The sequence below is a fragment of the Ranitomeya imitator genome, chromosome 6 (genome assembly GCF_032444005.1).
Source record: "Ranitomeya imitator isolate aRanImi1 chromosome 6, aRanImi1.pri, whole genome shotgun sequence".
NCBI classification, from domain to species: domain Eukaryota; kingdom Metazoa; phylum Chordata; class Amphibia; order Anura; family Dendrobatidae; genus Ranitomeya; species Ranitomeya imitator.
The window spans coordinates 116466029-116484113 of record NC_091287.1 but is presented as its reverse complement, the minus strand read 5'-3'; the positions used below and the strand labels follow the sequence as shown (position 1 = coordinate 116484113).

Below are 18085 nucleotides of genomic sequence, written 5' to 3'. Positions count from 1 at the left end.
AGTTTTCAAATTCCTAGAGGCTGAAAACAAGACTATTGACGCTCTGCTTTTTTCAAAGGAGGACAGCTGTATTGAGTGGCGCAGACAGACACAGGTAGTAGGCCTTAAACCAAAAATGTGGCTCACTGCAGTTTAAAAAAGGTTACAGGGGTACACAGGCAGCATTGCTCTGGTCAGTGGAGGACAATTTCAATAGTGGACTGCTGACAGACTTTGTACGCCTACTATTAAAAAAAGGATGCTCTATGCAATTAAAAATAGGTTCCAGGGGTCCACGGGCAGCAGTGGTGTGGTCAGTGGACGAGTATTGGAAGGAGGGACCGCAGACAGGCGTAGTAGGCCTAACATAACAAAATTAGGTTGTAGGCACATTAAAATTGGTTCCAGGGGTACACGTGCAGCAGTGGTGTGGTCAGCGGAGGACAATTTGAATTAGGGACTGCAGACAGACGTTGTAGGCTGTCCCCTGTGGACCATGCATCCAACACATTAACCCAGTGCGCCGTAATGGACACGTAACTTTTTGTGGACATGCCTACTGGTCCATGCGTCTCTTGTCAGGTGCACCTTTCTACTGTTTGATTGCCTGATTGCTATGACAATGCAGACTTTTTCATGCCGGTGGAGGGCTGGGATGGCTTTTCTAGCAAAAGAAATGTCAACTGGGTAGCTTGAACCGTGGTTCATCTGGGCTTTCTAAATATAAAACAAAGAAAAAAAGGAGGCTCCATGCACTTTCAGCTGGATTCCAGGGGTACACGGCCAGCATTGGTCTGGTCAGTGGAGAACTATTGGAAGGAGGGACCGCAGACAGGCTTCGAAGGCCTAACATAATAAATTAGGGATGTAGGCACTTTAAAATTGGTTCCAGGGGTACACGGGCAGCAGTAGACAGGTCAGTGGAGGCCTAGTGGAAGGAGGGACCACAGACAGGCTTCGAAGGCCTAACATAATAAAATTAGGCTGTAGGCACTTTAAAATTGGTTCCAGGGGAACACGGGCAGCAGTAGACAGGTCAGTGGAGGCCTAGTGGAAGGAGGGACCGCAGACAGGCTTCGAAGGCCTAACATAATAAATTAGGGCTGTAGGCACTTTAACATTGGTTCCAGGGGTACACGGGCAGCAGTAGACAGGTCAGTGGAGGCCTAGTGGAAGGAGGGACCGCAGACAGGCTTCGAAGGCCTAACATAATAAATTTGGCCTGTAGGCACTTTGAATTCTCTTGCAGGGGTACACAGGCAGTTGGCACCATTGGTGTTGTCAGCGGCGGCCAATTGTAATGAGTGTCTGCCAGTTAGTAGTCCCAAAAAATAAATACATGTTAATGTCTCGCATTACAACAAAAAGAAAAACCAAAAGGGTGCAATCATTAGGTACAGGGGTGGGCTCCTCTGCGTAGTTTCAGACCTAGTAATTTGGCACAAAGTATTTACTTGGGTAAATATAGGACACTGCCCCTGACTATGTTAAGTACCATCATACATGTCAACACAATGGTACTGTCAGTGGCAGGAATTTACGGATGTCAGCGCATAGACAAAACATAGGTGGAACTGTGAGAGATAATTGTGCAAGTGGTAGAGCAATGTTTGAGCTGGGGGTGGGGGAACTCTCTTGTGGCCGGCGGTACATGCCCAGGGCCCCTCATGTTACAACAGTGTGTCTGACATTGGGTGCGCACCACCACCGCCAGAGACACTTTATTGTACTATGAGGGACCCAGTGGCAGTGCCGTAGACCAAAAGCGGGCACACCCACCTCTTCAGATAAACAGCACTCTCACGGGTGCTTGCGCCAAGTGGCGATACCACGGCCCCGTGTGGGGAGTTTGGCCATTTAGGGAGGTGTAAACATGTCGTATGCTGGACAATCAGCTGCTGCAAATTACGAGATTGGTAAAGTCATTCAGAGTAGTCCACAGGCAATACCTTTTCATAGGAAAGCTAGGTGTCGGCCGAGCAAGGTGGGGCAAAAGAATTTGAAATCCAGTTGTGGTTCATTTTAATGAAGGTTAAATCATCAACATTTTGGGTGGCCAGACGAGTCCTTTTTTCGGTTAATATTGAACCTGCAGCACTGAATACTCTTTCTGATAGGACACTAGCTGCCGGGCAAGCAAGCTCCTGCAATGCATATTCTGCCAATTCTGGCCAGGTGTCTAATTTGGATGCCCAGTAATCAAATGGGAATGACGGTTGAGGTAGAACATCGATAAGGGATGAAAAATAGTTAGTAACCATACTGGACAAATGTTGTCTCCTGTCACTTTGAATTGATGCAGCAGTACCTGTCCTGTCTGCGGTCATAGCAAAATCACTCCACAACCTGGTCAGAAAACCCCTCTGTCCAACGCCACTTCGGATTTCTGCACCTCTAACACTTCTGGTCTGCTGCCCCCTGTTGCTCGTGTGAGAACGATCACGGGCACTGTGTGCTGGGAATGCCTGAAGCAAACGGTCAACAAGAGTTGATTGTTTGGTTGCTAATATTAGTTCCAAGTTGTCATGTGGCATAATATTTTGCAATTTGCCTTTATAGCGAGGATCAAGGAGGCAGGCCAACCAGTAATCGTCATCGTTCATCATTTTCGTAATGCGTGTGTCCCTTTTGAGGATACGTAAGGCATAATCCGCCATGTGTGCCAAAGTTCCAGTTGTCAAATCTGCGGTTGTGCTTGGTTGAGGGGCAGTTTCAGGCAAATCTAGGTCACTTGTGTCCTTCAGAAACCCAGAACCCGGCCTTGCCATGCCACCAATTTCCAGTGGCCCCGGAGAAGCGTCCTCATTAAAAAAATACTCATCCCCACCATCCTCCTCGTCCTCCTCTTCCTGTTTGCCCGCTACCTCGTCCTGTACACTGCCCTGACCAGACAATGGCTGACTGTCGTCAAGGCTTTCCTCTTCCTCGGCTGCAGATGCCTGCTCCTTTGTGTGCGTCAAACTTTGCATCAGCAGACGCATTAGGGGGATGCTCATGCTTATTATGGCGTTGTCTGCACTAACCAGCCATGTGCATTCCTCAAAACACTGAAGGACTTGACACATGTCTTGTATCTTCGACCACTGCACACCTGACAACTCCATGTCTGCCATCCTACTGCCTGCCCGTGTATGTGTATCCTCCCACAAAAACATAACAGCCCGCCTCTGTTCGCACAGTCTCTGAAGCATGTTCAGTGTTGAGTTCCACCTTGTTGCAACGTCTATGATTATGCGATGCTGGGGAAGGTTCAAAGACCGCTGATAGGTCTGCATACAGCTGAAGTGTACGGGCGAACGGCGGATATGTGAGCAAAGTCCGCGCACTTTGAGGAGCAGGCCGGATAACGCTGGATAACTTTTCAGGAAGCACTCCACCACCAGGTTTAAGGTGTGAGCCAGGCAAGGAATGTGTTTCAGTTGGGAAAGGAAGATGGCAGCCATGAAAGTCCTTCCGTTATCACTCACTACCTTGCCTGCCTCAAGATCTACTGTGCCCAGCCACGACTGCGTTTCTGTCTGCAAGAAGTCGGACAGAACGTCCGCGGTGTGTCTGTTGTTGCCCAAACACTTCATAGCCAATACAGCCTGCTGACGCTTGCCAGTAGCTGCCCCATAATGGGACAACTGGTGTGCAACAGTGCCAGCTGCGGATGGAGTGGTTTGGCGACTGCGGTCTGTGGACGAGCTCTCGCTTCTGCAGAGGGACGAAGAGGAGGAGGAGGAGGAGGGGGTGCGAACACCTACAGCCAACTGTTTCCTAGACCGTGGGCTAGGCAGAACTGTCCCGAAATTGCTGTCCCCTGTGGACCCTGCATACACCACATTCACCCAGTGTGCCGTGATGGACACGTAACGTCCCTGGCCATGCCTACTGGTCCATGCATCTGTTGTCAGGTGCACCTTTGTACTCACAGATTGCCTGAGTGCATGGACGATGCGTTCTCTAACATGCTGGTGGAGGGCTGGGATGGCTTTTTTCGAAAAGAAGTGTCGACTGGGTAGCTCGTAGCGTGGTACAGCGTAGTCCATCAGGGCTTTGAAAGCTTCACTTTCAACTAACCGGTAGGGCATCATCTCTAACGAGATTAGTCTAGCTATGTGGGCGTTCAAACCCTGTGTACGCGGATGCGAGGATAAGTACTTCCTTTTTCTAACCAGAGTCTCATGTAGGGTGAGCTGGACTGGAGAGCTGGAGATCGTGGAACTAGCGGGTGTGCCGGTGGACAAGGCAGACTGAGAGACGGTTGGAGACGGTATTGTTTCCACCTGTGCCCTAGATGCAGTGTTTCCTACTACGAAACTGGTGATTCCCTGACCCTGACTGCTTTGGCCTGGCAAAGAAACCTGCACAGATACTGCAGGTGGTGCGGAAAATGGTGGCCTTACAGTGACGGCAGGGATGTAGCATTGGTGACTAGCTTCATTGGCCAAGGGTGCTACAACCTTAAGGGACGTTTGGTAGTTAGTCCAGGCTTGCAAATACATGGTGGTTAAATGTCTATGCATGCAACTTGTATTGAGACTTTTCAGATTCTGACCTCTGCTTAAGGTAGTTGAATATTTTTGACAGATGACTTTGTGCAGATCAATTGGATGTTGTTTAAAAAAATGCCAGACTGCACTCTTTCGAGCCTCGGATCCCTTTTCAGGCATTGCAGACTGAGCTTTAACCGGATGGCCACGCTGTCCTCCAACAGTTTTTGGCTTTGCCACGCGTTTTGTCCCATCTACGGGCCCGGCAGATGGAACCTGTTGCGATGTTGATGCCTACTGCGGCCCCTCCTCCTCCACTTCAGAACTACTGCCGCCTGCACCCTGTTCCCCCAATGGCTGCCAATCGGGGTCAACAACTGGGTCATCTATAACCTCCTCTTCTAGCTTGTGCGCAACTTCGTCTGTGTCACCGTGTAAGTCGGTGGTAGAGCGTTCGTGACGGGGCAACATAGTCTCATCAGGGTCTGATTCTGGATCAGTACCCTGCGAGGGCAATGTTGTGGTCTGAGTCAAAGGACCAGCATAGTAGTCTGGCTGTGGCTGTGCATCAGTGCACTCCATGTCAGATTCAACTTGTAATGGGCATGGCCTGTTAACTGCTTCACTTTCTAAGCCAGGGACGGTATGTGTAAAGAGCTCCATGGAGTAACCCGTTATGTCGCCTGCTGCATCCTTCTCTGTTGTTGTTTTTGCTGAAGAGGACAAGGAAGCGACTTGTCCCTGACGGTGAACATCCACTAACAACGCGCTGCTTTTACATTTACCAGTTTCAAAAGAGGAGGCAAAAGAGCTAGATGCTGAGTCTGCAAGGTAAGCCAAAACTTGCTCTTGCTGCTCCGGCTTTAAAAGCGGTTTTCCTACTCCCAGAAAAGGGAGCGTTCGAGGCCTTCTGTAGCCAGACGACGAACCTCGCTCCACAGCTCCAGACTTAGGTGCAATATTTTTTTTCCCACGACCACCTGATGCTCTACTACCATCATTACCAGCTGACAATGAACGCCCACGGCCACGACCTCTTCCACCAGACTTCCTCATTGTTTTAAAAACGTAACCAAAGTAACGGTTTTTGTTGCTGTCAAACAACTTACACGGTGAGCTATAACTTCAGTATGATTTAAATATCCCTTTACAGGTGGGTGAGACCGCAAGGAAAATCAGGCACAATGTTACACACTCTGTTTTCGGTGGCACCAAATGAGAGAGATGCCACACACGCAGGACTGTCACTCAAGCAGAAATGTCAATATTGATCTCACACTTTTTTTTTTTTTTCAGGGAGAATTTAGAAACCAAATAAAAAAAAAAATAGGCTTTCTATGGCCCACTATTTGAGAGAGAGATGGCACACCCAGGAGTCAGGAGTGGCACACAAGCAGAAAGGGCAATATTAATCTCCTACTGATTTTTTTTTTATTTTTTCAGGGAGACTTTAGAAACCCAATAAAAAAAAATAGGCTTTCTATGGCCCACTATTTGAGAGAGAGAGATGGCACACCCAGGAGTCAGGAGTGGCACACAAGCAGAAAGGGCAATATTAATCTCCCACTGATTTTTTTTAAATTTTTTCAGGGAGAATTTAGAAACCCAATAAAAAAAAATAGGCTTTCTATGGCCCACTATTTGAGAGAGAGAGATGGCACACCCAGGAGTCAGGAGTGGCACACAAGCAGAAAGGGCAATATTAATCTCCCACTGATTTTTTTTTTATTTTTTCAGGGAGAATTTAGAAACCCAATAAAAAAAAATAGGCTTTCTGTGGCCCACTATTTGAGAGAGAGAGTTGGCACACCCAGGAGTCAGGAGTGGCACACAAGCAGAAAGGGCAATATTAATCTCCCACTGATTTCTTTTTATTTTTTCAGGGAGAATTTAGAAACCCAATAAAAAAAAATAGGCTTTCTATGGCCCACTATTTGAGAGAGAGAGATGGCACACCCAGGAGTCAGGAGTGGCACACAAGCAGAAAGGGCAATATTAATCTCCCACTGATTTTTTTTTTATTTTTTCAGGGAGAATTTAGAAACCCAATAAAAAAAAATAGGCTTTCTATGGCCCACTATTTGAGAGAGAGAGTTGGCACACCCAGGAGTCAGGAGTGGCACACAAGCAGAAAGGGCAATATTAATCTCCCACTGATTTCTTTTTATTTTTTCAGGGAGAATTTAGAAACCCAATAAAAAAAAATAGGCTTTCTATGGCCCACTATTTGAGAGAGAGATGGCACACCCAGGAGTCAGGAGTGGCACACAAGCAGAAAGGGCAATATTAATCTCCCACTGATTTTTTTTTATTTTTTCAGGGAGAATTTAGAAACCCAATAAAAAAAAAAATAGGCTTTCTATGGCCCACTATTTGAGAGAGAGAGATGGCACACCCAGGAGTCAGGAGTGGCACACAAGCAGAAAGGGCAATATTAATCTCCCACTGATTTTTTTTTATTTTTTCAGGGAGAATTTAGAAACCCAATAAAAAAAAAATAGGCTTTCTATGGCCCACTATTTGAGAGAGAGAGATGGCACACCCAGGAGTCAGGAGTGGCACACAAGCAGAAAGGGCAATATTAATCTCCCACTGATTTTTTTTTAATTTTTTCAGGGAGAATTTAGAAACCCAATAAAAAAAAATAGGCTTTCTATGGCCCACTATTTGAGAGAGAGAGATGGCACACCCAGGAGTCAGGAGTGGCACACAAGCAGAAAGGGCAATATTAATCTCCCACTGATTTTTTTTTATTTTTTCAGGGAGAATTTAGAAACCAAAAGAAAAAAAATTAATAGGCTTTCTATGGCCCAATATTTGAGAGAGAGATGGCACACTCAGGACTGGCACACAAGCCCAAAGGCCAATATTAATCTCCCACTGTTTTTTTTTTTCAGGGAGAATTTATAAACCCCACAAAAAAAAAACAGAAAAATAAAAAGGCTTTCTATGGCCCACTATGTGAGAGAGATGGCACACACAGGGATGGCACTCTAGCAGAAATGCCAATCTTAATCTCCCACAACTTATTTTTTAGGGAGAAAAAGACAAAAACAAAAAAAAAAACAGGGACTGTCCTACAATTACTATCTACTTGCAGTAATCTCAGCCAGGTATGGCAGGCAGCAATAAGGAGTGGACTGATGCACAAATTAAATAAAAAGTGTGTACAAACCAAAAAGATAGCTGTGCAGAAAGGAAGGAACAACAGGATTTGTGCTTTGAAAAAAGCAGTTGGTTTGCACAGCGGCGTACACACAGCAATGCAGCTATCAGGGAGCCTTCTAGGGCAGCCCAATGAGCTACAGCGCTGAGGAAAAAAAAATGTAGCTTCCACTGTCCCTGCAAACAAAAGGTGGTGTTGGACAGTGGAAATCGCTACAGCACAAGCGGTTTGGTGGTTAATGGACCCTGCCTAACGCTATCCCTGCTTCTGACGAAGCGGCAGCAACCTCTCCCTAGGCTCAGATCAGCAGCAGTAAGATGGCGGTCGGCGGGAACGCCTCTTTATAGCCCCTGTGATGCCGCAGAACGCAAGCCAATCACTGCAATGCCCTTCTCTAAGATGGTGGGGACCAGGACCTATGTCATCACGCTGCCCACACTCTGCATCCACCTTCATTGGCTGAGAAATGGCGCTTTTCGCGTCATTGAAACGCGACTTTGGCGCGAAAGTCGCGTACCGCATGGCCGACCCCACACAGGGGTCGGGTCGGGTTTCATGAAACCCGACTTTGCCAAAAGTCGGCGACTTTTAAAAATTAACGATCCGTTTCGCTCAACCCTAATATGGATACACTTGGGTGGGTCATTTATAAAGTTGCATTAAAAATGGCTGACCTCAAAATGGCTGCCATGGTCACCACCCATCTTGAAAAGTTTTCCCCCTCCCATATACTAATGTGCCACAAACAGGAAGTTGATATCACAAATCATTCCTATTTTATTTAGGTGTATCCATATACATGCCCCACCCTGTATATTTATCAGCCTACATTTGGCCCCTGTCCCTAAGCTTTGTATAATAAGTTTGACTTTACCAATGTTCTCTGATAAAGCTTCATATATTATCTTTAGAAACAATGTTTACTTTAATTATTTTACTTTAGATAAATCACTGATAAATGAATTAAAGAAAAAGTGGCTAAGGGTACCGTCACACACTGCCATTTCGATCGCTACGACGGTACGATTCGTGACGTTCCAGCGATATCATTACGATATCGCTGTGTCTGACACGCAGCAGCGATCAGGGATCCTGCTGAGAATCGTACGTCGTAGCAGATCGTTTGGAACTTTGTTTCATCGCTGGATCTCCCGCTGTCATCGCTAGATCGGTGTGTGTGACACCGATCTAGCGATGCGATCCAGCGATGCGTTCGCTTGTAACCAGGGTAAACATCGGGTTACTAAGCGCAGGGCCGCGCTTAGTAACCCGATGTTTACCCTGGTTACAAGCGTAAAACTAAAAAAAAACAAACAGCACATACTTACATTCTGGTGTCCGTCAGGTCTATTGCCGTCTGCTTCCCGCACTGTGACTGCCGGCCGTAAAGTGAAAGCAGAGCACAGCGGCTGTGCTTTCACTTTCACTTTACGGCCAGCAGTCAGTGAGTGCGGGAAGCAGACGGCAAGGGACCTGACGGACACCAGAATGTAAGTATGTGCTGTTTGTTTTTTTTTTAGTTTTACGCTTGTAACCAGGGTAAACATCGGGTTACTAAGCGCGGTCCTGCGCTTAGTAACCCGATGTTTACCCTGGTTACCCGGGGACCTCGGCATCGTTGGTCGCTGGAGAGCTGTCTTTGTGACAGCTCCCCAGCGACCACACTATGATTTACCTACGATCACGGCCAGGTCATATCACTGGTCGTGATCGTAGGTAAATTGTATAGTGTGACGGTACCCTAAATGTGTTTACCCGGTTCAGGCTTTACCATCGGCATAAGATAACTGATTAGTAGCATGTCAGGTGCCATCAGCAATACGTGTAAGTGGGTTAAGAGCTGGCTCATGGATAGGAAACAAAGAGTTGTTATTAATGGAGCACACTCGGACTGGGTCACGGTTAGCAGTAGGGTACTACAGGGGTCAGTATTGGGCCCTCTTCTTTTTAACATATTTATTAATGACCTTGTAGGGGGCATTCAGAGCAGAATTTCAATATTTGCAGATGACACTAAACTCTGCAGGGTAATCAATACAGAGGAGGACAATTTTATATTACAGGATGATTTATGTAAACTAGAAGCTTGGGCTGATAAATGGCAAATGAGCATTAATAGGGATAAATGTAAGGTCATGCACTTGGGTAGAAGTAATAAGATGTATAACTATGTGCTTAATTCTAAAACTCTGAGCAAAACCATCAATGAAAAAGACTTGAGTGTATGGATGGATGACAAACCCATATTCAGTGGCCAGTGTCAGGCAGCTGCTACAAAAGCAAATAAAATAATGGGATGCATTAGAAGAGGCATAGATGCTCATGAGGAGAACATAATTTTACCTCTATACAAGTCACTAGTTTGACCACACTTAGAATACTGTGCACAGTTCTGGTCTCCGGTGTATAAGAAAGACATAGCTGAACTGGAGCGGGTGCAGAGAAGAGCGACCAAGGTTATTAGAGGACTGGGGGGTCTGCAATACCAAGATAGATTATTACACTTGGGGCTATTTAGTTTGGAAAAACGAAGACTAAGGGGTGATCTTATTTTAATGTATAAATATATGAGGGGACAGTACAAAGACCTTTCTGATGATCTTTTTAATCATAGACAGGGACAAGAGGGCATCCTGTATGACTGGAGGAAAGAAGGTTTAGGCATAATTACAGACGCGGGTTCTTTACTGTAAGAGCAGTGAGACTATGGAACTCTCTGCCGTATGATGTTGTAATGAGTGATTCATTACTTAAATTTAAGAGGGACTGGATACCTTTCTGGAAAAGTATAATGTTACAGGTTATATACACTAGATTCCTTGATAGGGCGTTGATCCAGGGAACTAGTCTGATTGCCGTATGTGGAGTCGGGAAGGAATTTTTTTCCCCAATGTGGAGCTTACTCTTTGCCACATGTTTTTTTTTTGCCTTCCTCTGGATCAACATGTTAGGGCATGTTAGGTTAGGTTATGGGTTGAACTAGATGGACTTAAAGTCTTCCTTCAACCTTAATAACTATGTTACTATAAGTGATGAATGGTAAAGGATGAGATTTGAGTGGCAAGTGATGATGTGTGTGACAAGGGAAGAACAATGTGTAAATATGTGAACTTATGATTTATGCCAAATGGTGAAACGAGATGGAACAGACTGCACTTTACTGCATGTTATTATGCTATTTTAAAGAAAACAATATGGGCCTATTATGAGTATCCTGATCCTGAGTAAATAATATATGGGGGGTGTTTAAAAAAAATGTAAGGCCCCAGATACAAGACAAGAGAACAACAGATTCCTAAAGATAATTTGCTAATTCTATTGAATTCCATGTCCACCTTAAAAATAGCTATTTTATTGGTCCAATACAATAAGCCGTGACCTACATCTCTCCATGGTTGCTGACTACAGACCAGCCCTGTATAGTCTTTGTTCTACTAAATTCTCTCAAGTCACAAGTCAGCCCGCAGATTCATAATCATTCTAAATAAACTTCAGTCTGAATCGAAGGTGCCCTGAAAAGATGATTGTTATGCTCTGAGGTCATTCTCCATGTGACAGCATAAGGCATTGTCAGTATGAATGGAGTACAGTGGCAGGACAGGTGGAGGTGGGCCCAGGACAGGTGAATATAATCTTATTTTATTTATTAAATCCCTTTCCCGCCCTCACAGTTATCCATCAAAATGGCATCTCTCTGGCAGCTCATTTTCTAGATTCTTGCAAATCGAGTGTTGAAAAACGTGGGTTCCAGCTAATCAAAAATTTTAGGAAAATTCACAAGTTTGATTTGCTTCAAAGCAATTCATTCAATTGCTAACACCCAGTTGTCATCTTCTTCATAAACTTTTAATGTGAATAACAGAGTTAACAGTTAAAAAAAAAATACTTACAGGGAACCTGTCACCCCCCCAGGCGTTTGAAACTAAAAGAGCCACCTTGTGCAGCAGTAATGCTGCATTCTGACAAGGGCTTTTTAGTTATTGGTGCTGTAAATGCAGAAATAATAAGTTTTGTAATTTGCCCGAAATACCTGTCTTCAGTCCTGGAGGCAGGTTTTTCCCTCCCTGCTGCAGACGCCTCACAGCCTTCACTCAAGTCTTCTTGGCGCTGGGCGCTGCCTCCTCAGTGATGGTTTGAAATCACCTGGCACCTGCGCTCTTTTGTCATGCCTGGGGCAGGCGCGGTGAGCGCTACCCGTCTGTCCTCATATGCAGTCGGCTGACTGGGCCTGTGCGGCCACCCTGCTTGTGAATCCCAGCCCCTCAGTGTCTTATGATTTATTCACACTGCGGACTGGGATTCCTGGGCATGCGCACTGCGTGTCTAAGCCACTCACCCAGGTCGTAGTGCGCATGCCCAGGAATCCCAGCCCCGCAGTGTGAATACATCATAAGACACTGAGGGGCTGGGATTCACAAGTAGGGCGGCCGCACAGGCGCAGTCAGCGAGACTGGGTATGAGGACAGACGGGCAGCGCTCACCCCGCCTGCCCCAGGCATGACAAAAGAGCGCAGGCGCCGTCAGATTTCAAAACAGCGCTGTGGAGGCGGCGCCCGGCACCAAGAAGACTTGAGTGACGGCTGTGAGGCGTCTGCAGCAGGCGGGAAAGGCCTGCCTCCAGGACTGAAGACAGGTATTTCAGACAAATTACAAAATGGATTATTTCTATATTTACAGCACCAATAACTAAAAGAGCGACCTTGTCAGAATGCAGCATTACTGCTGCACAAGGTGGCTCTTTTAGTTTCAAACGCCTGGGGGGGGGTGACAGTGGCCCTTTAATTATGTTGAATGTAAGTATTCACTAAATCAAAAGAAACAGGAGAACCAGCAGGTTGTCTTTAAAGGGAATCTGTCACCAGTTTTTTGTTACCTAATGTGAGAGGAGCATAATATAGAAACAGAGACCTTGATTCCCACAATGTGTCCCTTACTGGGCTGCTTAGTGTAGTTTTGATATAATATCTGTTTAATCTGCAGGAGATCATCACTAGAGGACTATTAAACCTGCTGCTGGGTAGTCAAGCATATTCATGAGCTCTGTATAACCCCGCCCACACTATTGATTGGAAATTTCCTATGTACACAGTGCATGGACAGAAAACTGCCAATTGGTGCCATGGGCAGAGTTATATAGAGCTCAACATTCAGAAAACTGCAGGATCTCCAGCACAGATAACAAAGATTTTATCAAAAGGACAACAAGCAGCCCTGTAAGTGATACATAACTGGAATCAGGGTCTCTTCCCCCACATAATGCTGCTCTAAGATGGGGTAGGAAAAACCTGGTGACAAATTCCCTTTAAAACTCTGTGGCACACTTATGCCATTGCTTACAATTATAGAGATGTGTTTATACTGAACCATAAGTTTTATAGTTAGCAAATCCCATGAACGTACTTGTTGAGCATATTTCATTTAATAATAAATCATTATTGTACATTGCATATATGATGAACATAAAAATTGAGAAAAGAAAAGATGAGGCACACACCAGTGATCAAATGTGTTTGTATTTGTATTTTATACTCCGACTTCACTTACTTGTATGTGATAAATACATTCAGAACCCGATAATCTGGGTATTTTGACAATACGGACAAGTTTTATTTGTTTGTTTCAAGGCTTTATCACATTTTCTTCCAAATAATGACGATAAATTGACAAACAATCTTCTTTATTTAATTCTGTTTACTCATTTATTCCTCTGCTAATGGGAAAAACTGACCCTGTGCTAGATGGCCAGAGTGACAGATGGAAGCTAATCTGGGACACACGAGTTTAAAGTGACAAGGTTAATTGAAAACATGGCAGACTGTATTTATATTTCAATGCATTAAATCTTGAAATGGCTTTTTATAAAACACTGTAGTGAAGGCTGCACATTCATCTCTTTTATTTGGTTTTCACTTTTATATTTTCATATCAGTACAAGATTGAAATGTATTTAGAGCATTCTCATACACTGTAAGGTAATGGGTCGCATCCACAACTCTGTTTCTCTACTTTTACAAAAAAATTATGATTTATTTGATAAATGGATGTAGAGAATTTGGCTATTGACTAATATTTTTAGTGTCCTTTTTTAATTTATCTACATAGAGAAGTTGAACACACTCTCGGACTGGCCCACGGAGGAATTGGAAAATTCCCTGGTAGGCCCTTGAGCAAAACAGTAAGCCACTCCCTTCAATATAAGCAGTGGTTGGCTCAAAACATTTGCATAACTTTGTACAAAGGCAGCATTTCATATTTCGTTCATCAAATTACTCAGTTTATTATCATATAGAAGCATAGTTAAGAAGGTGAAAGAGGATAATGTAATATTTGCATGCAGTTAAACAGTGGCCCCTCAGAGTCAATGGTACTGGTGGGCCCATTCCAATCCACTCCATCACTGTAGGCACATTTCCAGAAACATATTGCAAGCGATATATAGTCCTTCTGAGGTGTAGTTGGAGCGCCCCAGACGCAGAGCCGCGGTTTACTCGATACCGGTCCTCTCTGGCTCAGTTCTGGGGATGTCACGGTGGCTGGACCCGGTCTGTGACCCTGCTAAGGGGCGTCCAATGAAAGATGATGAATAAAGTCGGCTAAGGTTTCGTGACGTCATCTGTGGTATTCGGTCAGGTCGACCAACGCTGCTTAGGGTCCACTGGGGTGATGTGATGGCAGCTAGATGGTATACCTACCAACAGGTGAAGTATGTCCCCAGGGCTTCCCGGTAGTGTAGGTGGCAATGGTGTGAGGCGCAGTCAATAACGAGGACACAGGGTTGCAGTCTCTTTACCTTTTACTGAAGGCTTCGGGATCCTCAATCCAGAGCACTGTCAACTGGGCTGTCTGAGACCGGCCGGTCCGAAGGCACATCCAGAGTTCCCTTTGCAGGTGGAAATCGTTGCCTACCACTAGCGCATGTGTGTTGTAGTTCTTCCCTGCTGAGCATTCGGGATAGTCCTCACAACTTCTGTTCTCGTTCTTTCTCGTTCTCCCTCTCCCTCTCCGTCCCCCAATTTTATCTGGATAGGACACACCTGTTTGACGGGAAGGCTCGGAGCTATTCTGGAACCCTAGAGACGTCCCTCTCCACGCTTGCCCCCTATGTCTGCTTAGGTGATGTATGGTAGACAGCCAACCTATAATTAATTGTCCTGTGGTATTTGAAGTAAGGCATAAAGTCAGTTACTTCCTCGGTGTTCTGGTCACCGGCTACGCGCCTCAGTAGGAAGTTGCCATTTTCTGGGCACGGCTCCTACTGGCTTTCCTTTGTGCTTGATCTCGTTTCTCACTGTCCACAATATCCTTCTCTTCTGGCCCTTTCTTAGGATACCGCCGCAAGGTAGTGCAGGCGCAGTTCCGTTGCTTTCTAATCGTTCTGCTAGGCCCCTGTCAGGAACCCACCCCTGACAGGTCCTCCCTGGACTCTCCCCAGGCTGCGTTCTGTTCTAGCTTCCTATCCGACCCCTAGTTTTACCAGTGTGAGGAGTGGCCTAATACATAGTGCCTTTTGCTCCCCCTAGTGGCCGGAGTGTGAAGTGTAATGTGTGCTTGTGATACCTGGTCAGATGAACTTCTTTAGTGCAATCAGACATAACATCACAACCTTAGCGGCAGAGCGACATTACTGCAACGACCAGGTCTTTGGGGCGCTGCATAGTCTATCAGACAGATCCTAGATACAGTCTCGGACTGGCCCACTGGGGAATCAGTGAATCCCCCGGTGGGCCCTTGTGCAACAGTAAGCCACTCCCTTCAATGTAAGCAGTAGTTGTCTCAAAACATTTGAATGACTATGTACAGAAAAAAGCAGCTTTTGATTTTTCACTCATCAAACTATCCAATTTATTATCATATAATAAGATAGGTAAGCAGATGAAAGAGGATAATGTAATATTTGCATGGAGCTAAACAGTGGACCCCAGAGTCAATGTTATTGGTGGACCTTTGCCATCCCAGTCCATCACTGTATGCACATTACCAGAAACATATTGCAAGCCATATATAGTCCTTCTGAGGTGCAGTCTATCAGACAGATCCTAAATGCAGTCATGCTAGTAAAACCAAACAGATGAGAGTGCAGCTGTCTGAAAAGCAAGCTTTTCTAGATCCACATAACTTTTCCTTATTTCCTCCTAACATCTGTAGTCAGGGGAAGTCAGCAGGCACCAATACTCATAGATTAATTGACTAAGATCTGCTTCAGATACAACTGTGTCAATGTAGCATGCTGTTAGTACCCTGAAAAATAATTGCTTTTTTTAATAAAGATTTTTGTAACCGCCGATCAGTACAATAAGAGGTGATGCCCTAGTCCGTATCCTCATCATCTCCCGCCTTGACTACTGCAACCTCCTGCTCTGTGGTATCCTCTCTAACACTCTCGCCCCCTCCAATCTATCTAAACTCTGCTGCCCGACTAATCTACCTGCCACCCCCCCACTATTCCCCGGCCTCTCCCCTCTGTCAATCCCTGCACTGGCTCCTCCTTACCCAAAGACTCCAGTTCAAAGCCCTAACCATGACATACAAAGCCATCCACAACCTGTCTCCACCATACATCTGTGACCTCGTCTCCCATTACTTTCCTGCACGCAACCTCCGATCCTCACAAGATCTCCTTCTCTACTCCCCTCTTATCTCCTCTTCCCACAATCGCATACAAGAGTTCTCTCGCGCATCACCCCTACTCTGGAACTCTCTACCACAACATATTAGACTGTCAACTACCATCGAAACCTTCAAAATGAACCTGAAGACCTACCTCTTCTGACAAACCTACAACCTGCAGCAACCACCGCTCGACGAAACCGCTGCAAGACCAGCTCTACCCTCACCTATTGTATCCTCACCTAACCCTTGTAGATTGTGAGCCCTCTCGGGCAGGATCCGCTCTCCTCCTGTACCATTGTGACTTGTGTTGTGCTGTACTTGTTTTTATTATGTACACTCCTCCCCACATGTAAAGCGTCATGGAATAAATGGTGCTACAATAATAAATAATAATAATAATGATGCAATGGTATTTATCCTTGGTTACAGCACAGTTGAAAAATAAAGTGTTATGTTGTGTGCCCTTGTCAGCATTCATGCTTTGTATCACATGGATTCCTAAAGTGGCATCCATAGAATTATCTGGGTCCATTCTGTACTTCTAGCAGAATGCAGACACTCACAGAAGCACCGTACGTATGGTACTATACTTCATTACTATGGCTGTGTTCCCAAGCTCCAGAACTTAATATTAAAACAGTGGCTCCGAATTCGTGCTTGGAATACTTTTAAACATATCTTCTTAAAGGGGTTTTCCAAGATTTGGATAAAAAAGTAGAGCACCGAACATCCATGTAACCTCTGAAGTCCGTCACTAACTTCAGAGGCCTTGTTTCATATTTACATATTTAACTGTTCAGGCCAATTTTATATGCAAATTGCCTCTTCATAGAGAAAGAGGACTTGAACTCTATAGCGCCAACTGTTGGAAGTAGCGATCCTACTAGTCACAATCGACCCTTTAACAATTCTTGCAATATTACTTAGGATAAAAGCCAAATCAGAATCTCAATTTGCACACATGGTGTTTCGGGTTATTGTCCCTCGTCAGTGCAAAATATAAGATCTGATTTGGCTCAGGCCAATAATTTATGCATAAAAAAATACAATAGTGGGAAATGCCAGAGCAATAACAATGGATGTGATTTAATTGGAGAGTCATTTTTATATTGTCATATTCCCGCATAAGTAAAAAAAAAATTCTGGATAATCTCTTTAAGGACACACAGATTTCTAAAATAATGGACAGAACTGATACTACGCTGATGATACAATTGCTAGCATAAATGATATACTGTGAAAGCTAACTACACTTCATAAACCTTGACAAGTAGTATATAACATTTTTATTTGCTACCTAGTTGCTGTAAGCCGTTATTGATGTGCAAGCCTTAACTTATAACATGCACAGCAATCTGTCTAGCATGCTTTTCTTGTATTACAATACGTCTATATAACCTTAGTAATTTGCCTGGTAGCTCATACATTTGTCTTGTTTTAAGGTCATCCAAGATTCTTCAATCAGTTGTATGGGGGAATGGATCATTACTCTTTAGCAGCACGTTTTATTACTGAAGCTTTGAACCCAAGTGTGTACGTAGCATTATTTTTAATAGCAATTAAATTGATGCACTGATCCGTAGAGGGAGTGTTCATGTTCCATATATTAAATATAATTAATGCAGGGACGTTTATGAATTTTTCTTGACCAATAAGTAATTAATTTTGGACGACAAGTCAGAAAGCTACGGTAGATGATGGGGTATAATCGATGGCATAAGTGATAGTTTTTATTTAATTGAAGCAGTAGTTTAGTGGCATAAGATCAGAAGAAAAATTTCGGATTTTTTTTTAAAGTGTCAGTGATACTCTTCATTAAAAACTGTGTTTGGTGCTGAACCCCAGCCTACGTCTT

General features: G+C 44.7%; 1 protein-coding gene across 1 annotated transcript in view; it reads left to right on the top strand.

The window, feature by feature from the left end:
• Positions 1 to 18085, top strand: part of GADL1 (glutamate decarboxylase like 1) — a 462065-nt gene that overhangs the window by 163863 nt on the left and 280117 nt on the right. Inside the window, exon 4 of the mRNA XM_069730021.1 lies at positions 17673 to 17763. Within this exon, the coding sequence (XP_069586122.1) occupies positions 17673 to 17763 (91 nt within the window). The remainder of the gene's footprint in view (positions 1 to 17672; positions 17764 to 18085) is intronic.